This window comes from Polypterus senegalus, chromosome 15 (assembly GCF_016835505.1).
Source record: "Polypterus senegalus isolate Bchr_013 chromosome 15, ASM1683550v1, whole genome shotgun sequence".
In the NCBI taxonomy this organism is placed as follows: domain Eukaryota; kingdom Metazoa; phylum Chordata; class Cladistia; order Polypteriformes; family Polypteridae; genus Polypterus; species Polypterus senegalus.
Window position 1 is genome coordinate 10,903,458 of NC_053168.1, and position 18,105 is coordinate 10,921,562.

At 37.0% G+C, this 18,105-nt stretch overlaps 1 protein-coding gene across 4 annotated transcripts in view; it reads right to left on the bottom strand.

Moving 5' to 3' along the window:
* LOC120515459 (triple functional domain protein) overlaps positions 1-18,105 on the bottom strand; it is a 322,795-nt gene that overhangs the window by 128,471 nt on the left and 176,219 nt on the right. For all 4 annotated transcript variants that reach the window (XM_039736493.1, XM_039736492.1, XM_039736495.1 and 1 more), the window contains exons 13-17: positions 17,336-17,505; positions 10,938-11,112; positions 9,431-9,626; positions 5,230-5,396; positions 3,698-3,817 (exon numbers count right to left, since the gene is read on the bottom strand). In XM_039736493.1, the coding sequence (XP_039592427.1) occupies positions 3,698-3,817; positions 5,230-5,396; positions 9,431-9,626; positions 10,938-11,112; positions 17,336-17,505 (828 nt within the window). The remainder of the gene's footprint in view (positions 1-3,697; positions 3,818-5,229; positions 5,397-9,430; positions 9,627-10,937; positions 11,113-17,335; positions 17,506-18,105) is intronic.

Below are 18,105 nucleotides of genomic sequence, written 5' to 3' on the forward strand. Positions count from 1 at the left end.
AGGTGCATTAGTGCCTATGGAATTAGCAGCATGCACATCTGGAAAGACACCATCAATGCTCAAAAGTATATATAGGCTTTAGAGCAACATATGCTCCCATTCAGATGTTTTTTCAGGGAAATCCTTGCATACTAGAAAACAAACAATGCTAAAACACATACTACATCTATTACAACAGCATGGGATGCCACACAGTGGTAAACATGGCCCTTGTCCCAACTTTTTTTGATATGTGTTGCTGCCATCAAATTCAAAATTACCTAATTACTTTCTTAAAATAGTACAACTTCTCTGTTTAAACATTTTACATGTTTTCTATGTTCTATTGTGAATAGAATATAGGCTTATGAGATTTGCAAATCATTGCATTGTTTTTATTTACCTTTTTACACAGTATCCCTACTTTTTTGGAACTGAGGTTGTAAATCAGTCACAAAGAACAAAACTTTAATTGAGATTTATCATTCAATGTTATTAGAGAACCAGTCAAGAGTCTGAATACTTTTGCAAGACAATGTACATAATAAAGACTTCTTGGTATTTATAAATTACTGTTGCTTAGAATTAAATAGAATCTTAATATGAATAGCACACAGTGGAAAGTGCTAAATGCAAGTGTCAAGAATATGATATGGTACAATAAGCATGATTCAGAATTTCATGGCCACATTGTTTTTTATGGTCATACACATTTGGAACATCAATGAATGGGAGCCTTGGGAATGACATTCCATGAGGAGACTCTTTTGAGCTCATGAACTTGAAAGTTATGAATGCTTCACATTTAATTGAATTAAACCAATTCTGACAGACTCCTGATCAGATAAACAACAAATGACTGTTTTGAGAAACATTTAAAAAAGCTGTAAAGAGAAAAATGTTTCCTTGTTGAAAATACAGGATATTGTAAAGAAAGGTTTTATAATTCAAATCTGTTCAGATTTCAAATGTCCATAACAAGAGTTCCCTATGTGATTTTTCAGATTTTTAAGACTTGACTGTAAATCTACTCAAAATATCTATGTAGTTTAAAAGCAAAAAACAGTTTAGAAACAAGCCAAAATAAAAAATAAAACAATACCATGTTTGGTAACAAAATCTAATATTCAGTACATGTGTGCATCGATCAAGAACTGTTTCACCATATAAAACATATTAATCAATTATCATTGAGTGTTCACTTAGTCTGTTTGCCAACTGCTCTGTTTAATTACAGCCGATATTTTTTTGATAGTAGATTAATGATGCATTTATCTTTTTCCATACTTGTGGCCATGTCTGTCTAACATCTCCTTATTCGTTTCAGCTAAACCTGGTTAATGTTGTACTACTAGTATAACCCAAAAAATCTACAAAGAAAAATTCATTCACATTTCAAAACAGAAATCAGAAATTAATAATTAAAAATCAATCAATCAAAATCCTGAATTAAATAAAATCTAGCAAAGACTACCATTTTCAATAAATATTATAGGCTGAAAAAGAGTGTAACATACCATTGCATCAAATTTTTGACCCAGTTTCACATGTTTATAAACCCACTCACAGTACAATACTGGACATTGCAGTTTCATGATTAAACTGACTGTAAAGTAACTGTTTTCAATTGACTTTGCCTATAACACTGATGTTGATTTCAAGCTTTTGTTTTTCACTCTTCTCCGCTGTAAATTCTCTTCAATCATTTATTTTTTCAAAACTTAATTTGAACATATGAAAGCTCTTTCCATTTTTTAAATTTCTTTCTTTTGATTTGTCTCATTCTATTTAAATTACTTTAAATTGTATTATGCCATCTTGTTGCACTGAAAAGTGCCTTGAGATGAACAACATTTATATAAGTACCATACAAATGCTCATCTTTTTGTATATACAGCGGGGCAAAAAAGTATTTAGTCAGCCACCAATTGTACAAGTTCTCCCACTTAAAAAGATGAGAGGGGCCTGTAATTTCCATCAAAGGTATACCTCAACTATGACAGACAAAATGAGGGGAAAAAAAATCCAGAAAATCACATTGTCTGATTTTTAAAGGATTTATTTGCAAATTATGGTGGAAACAAGCAAGATTTCTGGCTCTCACAGACCTGTAACTTCTTCTGTAAGAGGCTCCTCTGTCCTCCACTCGTTACCTGTATTAATGGCACCTGTTTGAACTCGTTATTAATATAAGACACCTGTCCACAACCTCAAACAGTCACACTCCAAACTCCACTATGGCCAAGACCAAAGAGCTGTCAAAGGACACCAGAAACAAAATTGTAGACCTGCACCAGCCTGGGAAGACTGAATCTGCAATAGGTAAGCAGCTTGATGTGAAGAAATCAACTGTGGGAGCAATTATTAGAAAATGGAAGACATACAAGACCACTGATAATCTCCCTCGATCTGGGGCTCCATGCAAGATCTCACCCCGTGGGGTCAAAATGATCACAAGAACGGTGAGCAAAAATCTCAGAACCACACGGGGGGACCTAGTGAATGACCTGCAGAGAGCTGGGACCAAAGTAACAAAGGCTACCATCAGTAACACACTACGCCGCCAGGGACTCAAATCCTGCAGTGCCAGATGTGTCCCCCTGCTTAAGCCAGTACATGTGTAGGCCCGTCTGAAGTTTGCTACAGAGCATTTGGATGATCCAGAAGAGGATTGGAAGAATGGCATATAGTCAGATGAAACCAAAATAGAACTTTTTGGTAAAAACTCTACTCGTCGTGTTTGGAGAAGAAAGAATGCTGAGTTGCATCCAAAGAACACCATACCTAATGTAAAGCATGGGGGTGGAAACATCATGCTTTGGGGCTGTTTTTCTGCAAAGGGACCAGGATGACTGATCTGTGTAAAGGAAAGAATGATTGGGGCCATGTATCATCAGATTTTGAGTGAAAACCTCCTTCCATCAGCAAGGGCACTGAAGATGAAATGTGGCAGGGTCTTTCAGCATGACAATGATCCAAACACACCGCCCAGGTAACGAAGGAGTGGCTTCGTATGAAGCATTTCAAGGTCCTGGAGTGGCCTAGCCAGTCTCCAGATCTCAACCCCGTAGAAAATCTCTGGAGGGAGTTGAAAGTCTGTGTTGCCCAGCAACAGCCCCAAAACATCACTGCTCTAGAGGAGATCTGAATGGAGGAATGGGCCAAAATACCAGCAACAGTGTGTGAAAACCTTGTGAAGACTTACAGAAACCGTTTGACCTCTGTCATTGCCAACAAAGGGTATATAACAAAGTATTGAGATGAATTTTTGTTATTGACCAAATACTTTTTTTCCACCATAATTTGCAAATACATTCTTCAATAAAAAAAGACAATGTGATTTTCTGGATTTTTTTTCCTCATTTTGTCTCTCATAGATGAGGTATACCTATGATGAAAATTACAGGCTTCTCTCATCTTTTTAAGTGGGAGAACTTGCACAATTGGTGGCTGACCAAATACATTTTTGCCCCACTGTATATATACATACAAATATATTAAATGATTTGAATAACTAAGAGTTAAATTCACTTTTCTAGTTTCTGTGGAAAATGTAGATTAAAAACAAAAACATGAAGGATGAACAATAGCTGTATCTCGAAGTATCAATTGAGAATTAACAGCTAAACATAGTAGAATACATTAAAATTTGCAATTATTTGCATAACACTTTTATAAAGACAGTAAATAAAGTTAATACAAGCAGAACTTCACATACCTCAATGGCATGCTGGAACTGTTCATGCTCTCTCTGCAGTTGTTCAGCTTCTTGGAGAGAGCTGGCAGTGATAAGCCCAGCATTCAACATTGACTCTCCATTTCGAATCCACCCCAAAACCTGTACAAATCAATAAAAGTACAATAAAATTACATCTTTTACAATTTATTTTTAAAATATTTATTCAATGTAATAATAGAAATAATTAAATTAAGATCTGGAAACTCAATGATAAAGAAAAACTACTACTTCAAAGTAGGTGAAAATATATATATTAAAACTTAAAAGAAAAATCTGTAAAAAGCTAACAGAAATAGAAACAAAACCTATCACTAATGAGTACAGCATTAATAAATTCATTTTCAGGACAACCAAAGAAAAACAAAGGTGCTTTCTTGATGTTAGGCCCAATTAAGCATTGATGAGGCATGGAGTAGAGCGAGATGTTCAATATTAATTCAAAGTAAGCATACTAATACTTTTTTTTCTCTACCATAATCCCAACTCTTACTGCTCTTACCACTGCATGTTCCCCAAGTTCTCCTTAAGCTTTGCAGTCCTTGCACCAAATTGCAGCTCTGTTCTATTTAATTTCTCAACACTCTCATCTTCTACACTTTTGATTCAAATGTTCAAGAATATAGGTGACACTTCTCCCACCATGTCACAGACTCTTCTTCACAGAGGACAAGGTGAGGAGAAGGTTGGAGAGCCCTGGGCTTATACAATGACACTGGCACTTCCTGTGTTCAGTTTGAATGATCTCATGCTGTGTTAAGGGGTTCTAAAAACATGCGTGTGTGTGTGTGTGTGTGTGTGTGTTTGAGCTAATTAACAACCCAATGAGTGAGTGTGGGTGAATCTTATAATAAACAGGCACCGCATCCGGTGTTGTTTTCTTGTCTTGTGCCCAGAACTGCCATTATATGCACTGACACCCCTCAAACCTAACCTAAACTGAACAGTCAGGTTGGACATATGAATTGGTGGATGAACTATGCAAACAAACAAAATTGTTCACATATAAAAATGTGTTTAAAATGTAATGCCATCGTAATTTCATTGATGATGAGTGTAATGCAACAATGAATACGCACCTTGTTTTATTAATTGTTTTAACTATTAAAAAAGTAATGGATAAAAAAAAGAGAAATTTAAACAAGAGGTCGACAAGTCAGATGTGAACTTTTCCAGTTCACTCACCAATGCCAAAAGACACTGCGCCTAAAGATATGGCTATTTAATATTAGTTAACTTGTTAGTTTAAGTACACTGGTAAATCCTTGTTTATCTAAACGGAATTACCAGTTTATACAACATTACATATTAAGTACAAAACTATCTATCCTAAAAAAATCTTCTTAATCAGAAAATCACATCAACAAATGGATAGAAGGTGTGTATATTGCTATACACACTGCTATATTACTGCTATAATTTGTTGACATTAAAGCTTGGCATAAAATGAATGCATTAATTATTAATTACACTAAGCAATTTTTTTAAAGAACAGTTTAAAAACAATAATTTACCTGTTTAACTTCAGCCTGTAGATGGCGCAGTTGTACACACTGCTCCAGATGTCGTCTATGCTGCTCTGCTGCTACATCCAGCTCTTGCTGTTTCTCATGAAGGAATTCCAGCAAATCCTGGACACGAGTTGCCATGTCAACATCTCTGTCACAAAGAAGCTCCACGCCTAGGATTCAAAACAATGAAAAAATACACATACAGTATATCATCAATGTCATTCTAAAAATACAGCAAATGTATTTTAATTAGCACTGCAAATCATAAGACCTATTACAACATGTTTGTCAAAAACTGTACTGCACTGAACACACACAATACACATCGCAAAACTGAAAAAAGCTACAGCCAGCAATTGTCACAGACTCAATGAAAAATGTCCATTTGACTGCTTTATGACCCACCAATTTATTAGCCTAACTTATTATGTTTAATTGAATCCACTACATCCCCTCACTGAAGACAGTACATTTTCCACCTTCAGAATCCCTGATGTATAAATAGACACATTTTTCCATTTTATGCTCAAAACTCCACATTTACTTACATTACAATCTCTTCGCTAAATATCCAGTTAAATATAAATTCTGCCAAATTTAAATACATTTTGTTGACACTGAATCATCTGCAAAACCATCTAAATCAGGGTCATATATACATTTAAGTGGTATCAAATTTACATTTAAATAATTTGTTGCATTGGTTAAAAATACAAAATGACCTAGCTTCCATCTTTCGGCTGGTGATTTAGGAAAAGATTCTTGCAAAATAAGGCTCTTTTGCAGTTCTGCACACTGCATCATGAAGTATAATAACATGCTATATTGCTATAAAATTTGAGATGCCCCTTAACAGAACTGAAAAGTCATGTGAACAGTCAGCAAACAAAGCAATACAGAGTTTCTTGTTTAATCACTGAATTTAAATTAACAGTAATGGTAATGTACCTTGCCTATATCCAGGACCTGCCATATCTGTTTTATTTATTTCTTTTTAATCTTAGAATGTTTGGCAGCCTCCAGAAGTTTACCTGATTTGCACACACATACACGGCTTGCATACAATACATAAACTAAAGGACTTTAGTGTGTATACTTAAATGAATGTTGTTCAGTTAATTTGTGTAACATACCAAATATAAACTGATCTAAACATTACTTCATTGACTAAACATAGTTATGCTGAACTAAGATTTGTAATTGGGCCTTGCTTCTTTTGTTATTGCGCACAGATATCAATTTATTTAATCAATTACCTTTGACAGGGGTCCTCAATCACGGTCCTGGAGAGCCGCAGTGGCTGCAGGTTTTTGCTCCAACCCAGCTGCTTAATAAAAAGCACTTATTGCTAAAGTAACACTTCTGCTTCACTTTAGTGATTTTGAGCCCTTATTGCTTAATTTTGTCTTAAACGGCTATTTTAATTGCTCCTTATTATCAATAACATGCAAATGACAAGAGAGAGCAGCATTTCTCCATTTAGCTTATTTACATTTACACCTGTGTGTATTTATCTGCACTATTGGGCTTAATTAAATACTTGGAAGAAAAATGTGAAGAGAATGAAGAGAAAAAAGTGAAGGACTGAGAATCACTCGTCCATTTTAGCCTTCAAATCATTTGCATGATAGAAAGGGAAAGAAAATCTAGGATATGAGAATGACCTGACATAGCAGAGTTAATTTAATTTCATAGCTTGTTAGTGCTTTATTGGCAAGAATTGCTTTCTAATTAAGCAACCAGGTCGGAACAAAAACCTGCAGCCACTGCGGCTCTCCAGGACTGGGATTGAGGACCCCTGACCTGTGACAATAACTGTGTCAGTACAATTAGTTATCTACAAGTTTAATAATAAAAAAATTGACACTTTCAAGATTTACTTTGATTTTGCTTTTTCTTTTCATATCTACATTACATTAATCTACTAGTCGAATCTGATATTAATGTATAATTTAAATATGTATTGTAAAAAGTCAAACAGAATAAAATTCTTAATTTATTCTTGTATTTTGTAAAACTAAAAATAAACTCAGCATCTCCATCTATAGGCAGAAATGCACTGTTTCAGAAGAAGTTACAATGCCACACTTCTAACAAAGCGACCAGTTTTTGACCTTAGCACATCTACTGTCATTGACACATATATGCTTTGAGGGGTCTTGCATTTTGCCTACTGTTTCTGCATAGTCTTTTTATTTGTGTGTTAAGTCATTTATGGTTTACAAATTCCCATTAGCATTTCAGATTTCTGCATTTTATTAACTTTGTATTTTCTAAACAATGTGCTTGTAATATGCTGAAAATCTGTCCCCATAATTACTGTTAAAAAATTCATTGGAGTCTGGGGATCCAACGGATTGAGGTGGAAACCTTTCAGGGATTCATCAAACTGGTCAACCTCTACCTGGACAGCAACCTGCTGAAAAGCCTCAGTGGAGGTATCTTTAGAGGTCATCTAAGGCCAAGTTTATACTTCACACGATGCCTGCAGGTGCTACTGCTATGCAAGGAGTGTACGGTTTTATACTTGAACACGTACTTTAAGTAAATCTGGAGGATTCCACCGGGTTGCAGTGCAAGATATCACACGGTGAGAAAACAACGTTCAGCTTCGCTGTACTGTGAATTGCCCAAAACATCCATTAAATTCAGGACACCTTGTCAAAATATCTCTGAAAAGGATGGATGTTTAATAATTACATCCATCAATCTAAGGACACACCTATTCCAGTAAGCTCTGGGTGCAAGGCAGAAACAATCCCTGGACTGGGCATCAGCTTATTGCAAAGTGAATGCAAGCACACACATACACTAGCATTACTTTAGCATCACCAAATCTCAAACCTGCATGTCCTCAGAAGGAAACCAGAGCAAGTGTAAAAACCCACCAGGAAAACATGCAAACTCCAAGTAGGGAATGCCAGGGACATGTCTCTGTGTGAGGCGGCAGCACTACAGTTCCGCCACTGTGCTGCCCCCCAAAAGTGTAATTATTAACAGTATTCATTATTTAAATGAAGAAGTTAACTATTCATCTGTGGAATGTAATATACATACATTAATGCATCTCATCACGAGCATGATAACAAGTATAAATCTAAGGATTCTAAATGTGCAGAGTGCTAGAATATCATAAATTTAATGTGTTCTGTGTTGCTCCCCTAGAAGCACATAGTGATTACAAACTAGGTCTGTTTTAAGATGACATTTACGAAAGTCTACTTTAATGACAAAATAAACTACGAGATTTCCACTTTAATCAAAAAATAGACCTGTGCTCCTAATTTTTTTTCTCTGTAGCTCAAATATGCTTCTGTACATTCTGATGCTATTGTGAAGGTTTAAAAAAAAAAAAAATGGCACAGACGGTATGTGATGGTACGGTGTCATTACGTTGGGGAATATGCGATGCTTGAAAAGCACCACAAATACATGCCAGCATCTTGCTTCACCTCATTAAACCATTCATCAAACATCGAAGAACACACATTGATCCTGTAGGATCCGCAAAGAGGCTTGTTGTCGCAGAGACTCTGACGTCATGTTCCAATTTGAACACAGTGCGTCCCCCAATTTTTTGGTGGTTATACAACTCGCTTATGTGTTACATTAATTTGTGAGGACATGCTCAGAGGACTCATCAAATGAACACTGGGAACATATGGCATCCATGATGCGTGTGCATAAACATTCTGAGCATAAAGTTTAAACTGGCCCTAAGACTAACAGAATTTAAAAACAGAGTTCCTTCCATTTCTAAAGAATACTACATATTTCTTCCAGAGCGTACTAAAACCTATGATCTCTTACAGCCAAACTGGTACTTTATTCCAAGTGTACTTAACGAAGTGTTACTTAAATTTGTTTTCCCATGAGCACTTCGTTTGAACAAACAGCAGAAATTTCAATCAACGACCCAAAAAATCCCAGACCATCGAGAAGTGTGCGAACTGACGACATGAAGAATTGTCTTCGCACCGAACTGGAATTGCCCCCGCATAAATCAAAGTCATCCAGACGATATATACCTGCATAATTAAATCTGGACCACTCTGTATATCAAAAACTGTGAAGTTACAAATATTTGATAGAATGATTTCACACCTTTCAGTTGATTATTGCATCTAATTTCTGGCAATAAACTTGCATAGCTCAGCTTTGAAGAATATATTAAAATATTAATAGCTTAAATAGCAGTGCATACCTGATGCCTGCACTTCATTTACATACTGTAGCAGTTCCTGCCCTTGATGGATGACATCAAAGGTTAGATTATTCATTGTCAGGGCTTTATCTGCATGGTGCTGAAGTCTCTGTTCTGCCAGAGTGAGATCTTCAGTGTCAAAGTCATTCATCTGTTGGGACAACTCATCATTCCATGACTCCAGGTCTGAAATTATCTGCAATAACAAATTAGTGAAATGTTATAAGTAAGTAAAAAGAATTCAGCCTATCCAGCTAGACTGAGGAGCTAAAGGTTCTTCTCATATATCATTCATTTGGTTTTGAAAAGGTGTTCCGGTGTCCACTTTAACTACATCACTTTGTAAATAGACCCAGACTGCTGAAGCACCTATTGCTGCCTAGTTTACTTCTTCAAAACACTTGCCTTTAATGTCCACTAGGTGTCCTCAAGTACATGTTTTAGCATTTGCAAAAATCAGGTTATTATTAGTGATGAATTTAAATAATCCATCCATCCATCCATTTTCCAACCCGCTGACCCACACACCAAGCACACACAAGGGCTAATTTAGAATCGCCAATCCACCTGACCGGCATGTCTTTGGACTGTGGGAGGAAACCGGAGCACCCAGAGGAAACCCACGCAGACATGGGGAGAACATGCAAACTCCATGCAGGGAGGACCCAGGAAGCGAACCCGGGTCTCCTAACTGCGAGGCAGCAGCGCTATACTGTGCCGCCCGAATTTAAATAAGTTTAGAATTTTTCAAGACAAACTTATTTTGTCACCATAACTGTATATATTAATTTGCCATATGAAATTGAATTCTAAAGTAAAGTGTTTTTATAAATAAAAAAAAAAACATACACACCTAGCCTGTTCTTGTGTTTTACAGTAGAAGTAAAGGGACACGTGAAAATCAAACTTGTTTCTTCTGCTCTTCTGAATTCTTTATATTGGAATGTCAAAGTGTCCATACTAATATATTACTTTATTGTCGACTTCTACTTAATTTAATTGCATGTATTAGTTTTTGTTTTCTTCAAAATTGTTTCTTTGTAAATTGGCCATATTGAAAGATTCTATATTATATTACTCTGAGCTGCTCTCTGTTTAGAAAAATACTTTTTAATGAATCAGTCTGTGATGTGTGATATTTAGACTCATCAAGTAATACAAGAGAACCAAAGGCTATCCTCTGCAACTACTTCCATTTTTCATTACATACCTCCTAATGAAGTACAATGCAAGTGGGCGAAGAGAAAAACTTTCAAAAGAATAAATCACATTCCAAGGCGATAATAAATAAATAGTTCTGCAGTTAGTGGAAATTTGAAGAAAAAAAATTAAGGTGAATATTGGCTTCTGATGAGATTACTGATTTGCCAATTGTCATACCTTGCCTTGCACATACAAATTATTATACTACACAAGTTTTTCCAAATATAAGTATGCAAAACCATTGATTCAGAAAACACAGGAACATTTAAAAATAAAGAAACAAAAACACAGAGTGGATACTTACATCAATAGCATCCCGTTCAAAGATTCTCAGCTGCAGAAAAAGCTCCAATTTAATCTTGCGCTCTTGAAAGAGCTCTTCCATCTGGGCTTGGGCGTCATCCAATTGTTGTAATACACTTTCAATATGATTGATAGAGCTGTTATGAGGAGTCTTGTTGCTAGAGATTGCAGAGTCCCTAAAATTTTAGAAATACAATTCAAATCAATTAAAAACTGCTTCAACCTATACTTAAATAAAAAAGAAAAAGGAAAAAGCAATCTTATAAATGAATGCAAAAATTTCATAAATGTAATCTTACATACTGAATAAGGGGCCTTCTAATTTCAACCAGTGCAGGAAAGTAGAGGCAAGTGTGTTTAATTTAATCAATACATTTTAATTCTATATGCTTTACAGAATAAAAAAACAAAAAGACGCTGACAAATTACAGTTAGGGTTTAAAATTCTAAAGCTTCTAATTACAGAATTAACACATGCTAAATGGCTCATCTGAAAAAATACCAAGATTCTGAAATTTATCAAAACGCATATTTATGAAATTAAGTGTTAAAAAATTTCAAATTTGCATGAAGTACAGTAAAATTCTTCTATTCCCTCCTCTGCAAATATTAAGGTGTCTGAAAGGAAAGGGGTCTTGTGATCACAAAATATACTAATTGACATAGCATTAAAAGGAAGAAAACTGTACGAAAGTGTGTAAAATGTGGTGCAAACATATGTGCCAGCCTCAGTATTAATTAATTCAACTTAAATTTTAATTTCCTATAACAGGTTTAGCAATAAAACAAGAATTTACACATTTTTTAGAAATTACACAATACACACACACCCCCCTACAGATTAGGTTAAATGACAATAATGTCCTGCTTCAGCCTCACTACAAACCAAGAGTGAAGGCGCTACCTACAACCACACGCTCATTCAGGAAGTGGTCCCCTGAGGCAGAACAGGCTCTGAGAGACTGCTTTGGAACTACGGACTGGGATATCCTGCAGGGGTCACATAGTGAGAACATTGAGGAGGTTGTTGACTGCACTACTGATTACATCAACTTCTGTATGGACATTGTAGTTCCAGTAAGAACAGTACGCTGCTATGCTAACAACAAGCCATGGATTACAAGTGACATCAAGGGCCTTTTGAACCAGAAGAAAAGGGCTTTTAAAGGTGGTGATCAGCATGAGCTCAAGCGCGTGCAGAAGGAACTGCGAGTCCAGCTCAGGGCAGCGAAGGAGCAGTACAGGAGAAAGCTGGAGCAGAAATTGCACAATAACTGTACAGCGCTTCGGTCAGTTGTAATGCTGTGTTTTTAAGCGCTCAACAAATAAATATGGTATGGTATGGTAATAACAGCGTGAAGGAAGTGTGGGATGGGATGAAGATCATCACTGGCTGCAGCTCGAAGCGGAGTGCCTCCATCGAGAGAGACATGGAGAGAGCAAACCAAATGAACAACTTCTTTAACAGGTTTGACCACCCTAACCCACTCTCACCTCGGAGTACTGCACCCTCCATCCATCCTTCTGCTGAAACCAGCATAGGAGAGACATCCACAATTACAGCAGCCCAGGTGAGCAGAGAGCTGAGGAAACTTCATGCCAGCAAAGCAGTTGGTCCAGATGGAGTATCGCCATGACTGCTGAAGGCCTGTGCGTTGGAGCTGGGGAGTCCTCTACAGTGCATCTTCAACCTGAGCCTTGGACAGGGGAGAGTCCCGAGGCTTTGGAAAACATCTTGCATCACCCCAGTCCCAAAGGTATCACGTCTTAGTGAGCTGAATGACTTCTGGCCTGTCGTTCTGACGTCACATGTGATGAAGACCATGGAGCGGCTGCTGCTTTACAAACTGAGGCCACAGGTCCACCACGCCCTTGACCCTCTGCAGTTCACATACCGGGAGAAGGTGGGAGTGGAGGATGCCATCATCCATATGCTACACCGATCCCTCTCCCACTTGGACAGAGGCAGTGGTTCTGTAAGAATTATGTTTCTGGATTCCTCAAGTGCCTTCAACACCATCCAACCTCTGCTCCTTAGAGACAAGCTGACAGATAGGAGTAGATTCATACCTGGTGGCATGGATCGTGGACTATCTTACAGACAGACCTCAGTATGTACGTCTTGAGAACTGCAGGTCTGACATTGTGGTCAGCAACACAGGAGCGCCGCAGGGGACTGTACTTTCTCCGGTCCTGTTCAGCCAACATACATCAGACTTCCAATATGACTCAGAGTCCTGCCACGTGCAAAAGTTCGCTGACGACACTGATATCGTGGGCTGCATCAGGAGTGGGCAGGAGGAGGAGTATATGAAACTGATTAAGGACTTTGTTAAATGGTGCGACTAAAACCACCTACAACTGAACACCAGCAAAACCAAGGAGCTGGTGGTGGATTTTAGGAGGCCCAGGCCCCTCATGGACCCTGTGATCATCAGAGGTGACTGTGTGCAGAGGGTGCAGACCTATAAATACCTGGAGTGCAGCTGGATGATAAATTTGACTGGACTGCCAATACTGATGCTCTGTGCAAGAAAGGACAGAGCCGACTATACTTCCTTAGAAGGCTGGCATCTTTCAACATCTGCAATAAGATGCTGCACATGTTCTACCAGACGGTTGTGGCGAGTGTCCTCTCCTATGAGGTGGTGTGCTGGGGAGGCAGCATAAAGAAGAGGGATGCCTCACGCCTGGACAAACTGGTGAGGAAGGCAGGCTCTATTGTAGGCACGGAGCTGGACAGTTTGACATCCGTGGCAGAGCGACGGGCGCTGAGCAGACTCCTGTCAATCATGAAGAATCCACTGCATCCACTGAACAGGATCATCTCCAGGCAGAGGAGTAGCTTCAGTGACAGACTTTTGTCACCATCCTGCTCCACTGACAGACTGAGGAGACCCCACACTATGCGACTCTTCAATTCCACCCGGGGTGGGGTAAACGTTAACATTAAACAAAGTTATTGTCGGTTTTACCTGCATTTTTATCACTCTTTAATTTAATATTGTTTTTTATCAGTATGCTACTGCTGGATATGTGAATTTCCCCTTGGGATTAATAAAGTATCTATCTATCTAATAAAACAAGCAATTTCAAACTAATTACCATAACTGGATCCTATATATGTCCATTAATGGTATCTTTGACATATGATCAGGTAAACGCAGAGGAGAGAGAAACAAAAACTCCACTCAGCAGCATCCACAGAGGAAACAAGTCTCCGGACGACTCCATTGTTGGTCAAATCACAACATATCAGATAACGCTGGACACAGACACAGTTCTAACGGCCTGGAACAACTAGCTGACAACCCTTCATGGACATTCTACAGTATCTACAGTAATGTAGAGTAGGAGCTTGATAAAAAAAACAATAGTAATCAATTTGTGCTTTTCATGTTGCTGAAACCTTCATAGCTTGATTATGTCCGCTGCAACGCTGCCTTGTAGCCTTCTATTACTTTGAAATCAGAACAGTTTATGTCCAGGTAGGCTGCCAATATGCAGTACAGGGCTGGCTTTTACTATCACAGGATATATTTTAGATCTCTGCCATCAATGGGTAAGAAATGTTTTCTTTTTAGTTGGCTCTTGATTTATTCTGTGTGGTTTTGCTTTTCACTCATAAAATTATATCACCATTCAGGACATTTTATATGATGTGGGAGAAAAATTCAAGAGTAACTGCCTACTCAATGTACACTTATTTGTCTTAGAAGGTGAACAGTCTCTTATGCCTTTTTCAACATGACACATTTTGAGAGAATAATGTAAGTAGAAAAAAGTTTTGTAATTCAAGGCTTCTGAAGCCATTAACAAGGTCCACTAAATTTTCCATCGATGTGTATCATATTGCTACAATTTTACTGCCACTATTCATTAGCCTAGTTACTCTGATGATATTACCAATCTTAGAATATGCTTTTTATATTTTGCAACAGTTGTAAATAGTAACTGAGAACAGCCCTGGGCTGAGGGAGAAATGGCAAGAAACCCTGTGTGTTCATAACTGGTGTCATGAGGGTTTTAATAGCAGTTACTAGCCATCCAAAACATGTAACCTACTAGTTATAAAACCCAGCATTCTGTTGAAGATGGATTTAGGAAGGTCTAGATCTCAAAGAATTACCAGACAGAAACAGTTATATCACAATGTAAGTGACACCTAACAATGTCTTGCTTGTCAAAATATTCAAAGGCAATGTATAAGGCAGGAAAGATGGTCTCAATTATTGACTTATTCGCACGCATGGAACCAAGAAGCTCAGAAATGTTCTCTTACAATGTTTGATTAACAGCCTTTATAAACACTTAATTGCCAGAAATGTGAGCACTGCAGGACAGGAGTCATTTCAAACATGTTAATCTGTTTTTTTAAGGCAATGAAAATCAATGGTACTACAGTGTTTTACTTAAAATATGCAGATACATACAGTAACAAGATGGAGAATGACACAGCCTCTTCTTAAAAGGTCTTCAACGAATAACGCTTAATAAAGTAAGGCACAAAACAACATGATTTGTTGGGACCACTTTGGCTCACGTTTTGAACTTTGAAACCAGTCTTAAATGTAAGCTATTCATCTATCTGAAAATCATCAGTCTTTGATTTCACAGAGATTTCTTTTAAAGATCGTGAAAGTGTGAAGACTCTTCAGGACTAATCAACCAGCGGCATTAAAAGTTTTTCAGGTTTATCCATGTATTCTCCTTTATTTCTGCCTGAAAGCATCCTTAACATCATACCGGGATTTTATGTACAGATCTACCTTTTACATTTGTGAAGGACTTGGCAACAACAAACATTAACCACCATGTGATTCAAAACTGCTAACCACAATGATTACCTGTATTAATTGTACTTGTCTCCTAAGCTACCTGTGCATACTAAAAACATGAATGTAAATGACAATAATGTCAAACATGTATGCATTCATGTACTCCTCCAACTACAAAACTTTTCAAATATAAACCTAAATTCACTTTTTCCCCAGTACAAGTATACTGTGAGTGAAAGCTAATATCAGAAGCAAAATGTCCAAAACAAGAACTATCGCTGAATATGACATCAACTTACAAAGATATGAACTGATATAAATGATATCACACATATACAATGTATATTTTCCTTAAGGGCAACATTGTACATAGTGATAAGTGAACCCCATGGAGTTCAGAAAAATCACAGAAATTTTGCTGAACTTTGACAAACTCCATGAAAGGCATTTAAGTCAACAGGGAAGGAGGAACTGAGCTTGTTTTGAGTGGATTGTAATGGTGCAAAGGTCTTTTAAGTTTCCAAAAACCTCAGGAACAAGCCAGGCAACTATACTGGATTGATTATGGAGGCCAAATATGTGATCAGAACTGTGAGCTGTGAGACAACAGCACTAACCACTGTGCCACCGTGCCTAAAACAACAAATGATGCAGACTGAACAAATACCATAAACAATGTACAATAAACAGCCACAAAATAGCAATAAAATATAGATCATTGTTCTCACAGAGTTCCACTCTTGGGGTACATGATGCCTATGCAACAAAAAAGGAACTGGCTTGCTACACTGCCTGACGCAGCTTTTAGCTCAGCTATAACATCCATTTTGTCACCAGTGTTTCCATGTGTACGGACACTTTTTATTTCCTTATTTATTTTAAGTACATGCTGGATTGAAAATCAGGGGGTTGAAACAACCATGAATGGAAGAGAGCAAGGTTTACCTTTGGACAAAAACAGGGAAAAAATATAGCACAGCACGGTCATGAACGACAAGGTATTTATTTATTTACTCATTCATTTTCCTTGTGTTATTGTGAAACAGCAACAGCAATGCTGGCAACAATCTTACAGTAAGCACATGTGAAAGTTCTGCACATGGCTACTAAAGCACTGTGATGTCACGCTGGCTTGAAAAGCATCATGGGGCACTTGGGAAAAAGATGTTCACCTACGCCGGAGGTCACTGGCAAACACAACATATTAGATGCGAAAAATGCTTTAGAGGATTTCACCGATCAACACTAATTGTAAAGAAATTAGAAGTGATGCAATTAGGATGAGCTATTTCTGATGAATCTCCACATTATTACAAACTTAAAAACATAGTATTGCGTTTATTTTTCTTCTGCTTTTAACAAAATTTTACCATAAATAAAGCTGACAGATACCACTGCTAAGAAAACAAACAATATAAAACCAAGCCATGGGTACTTGATATAAGTAGGGAAGTAAGAAAAAGGAAACATGAATGACGTCAACTTCATTTTTTTACATCAATACTGATGAAAACATTGAGCCCAAAATGATCCATTATAGTAGGACACTACATACTTTGTGGATCGTCGTCTTCTTATCAGTCAATTAAAAAAAAACAAGACAAAAGCAAAAAAGAATTACCTCAGTTGCTGAATAAGGTCTTCTCCTTCCTTAATGACATTAACTGTAACTTGAAGAGTGGTTTGCTGCTGCTGCCCAAAACGCTTTATTAGGTCCTGCACTGCTTCAACAGACTCTGCATACACATCATCCAACAGCTCCTTCTGCAGTTCTTCCAGCCATGTCCACAGCTATAAGCAAAATTTTCAAAGATGACAACTCTTGGTAAAAACACAGGGACTTTGCTTCTCTTTTTCTAAATAAAAGTAGCCACATCTCACTAAGCCAGTTTAAGAAATAACCGACATACAATATAATGAATGTTTTAAAGAAACATACATATAAATACTTAAAATTAATTCTGACTTTCCAATGTTTTAAAGAAACATACATATAAATACTTAAAATTAATTCTGACTTTCCAATGTTTTAAAGAAACATACATATAAATACTTAAAATTACTTCTGACTCTTCACATTTTACACATAGAACTATTTAATATTGCTAACACCAAAAATGAAGGAACTGTTGAAAGAATTCACCTCATCAATAAACTAAAAAAGTGTAAAAATACATTTTGCAACACAGGTGTAATAGGTTCAAAATAAATATCTGGTTAAGAAGACATTCAAATCTTTAGTAATCAAGATGAATTCAATATACACAAGACCAGATATTAAGGAGAAGTGACCAAATGTTTCAGAAAAAGGACAAAAAGAGAGAGAGAGCAGTTTCACATCAACGTAATTTACACATCAGAAGCACGTCTGTTTAAATACCCAGAATTAAG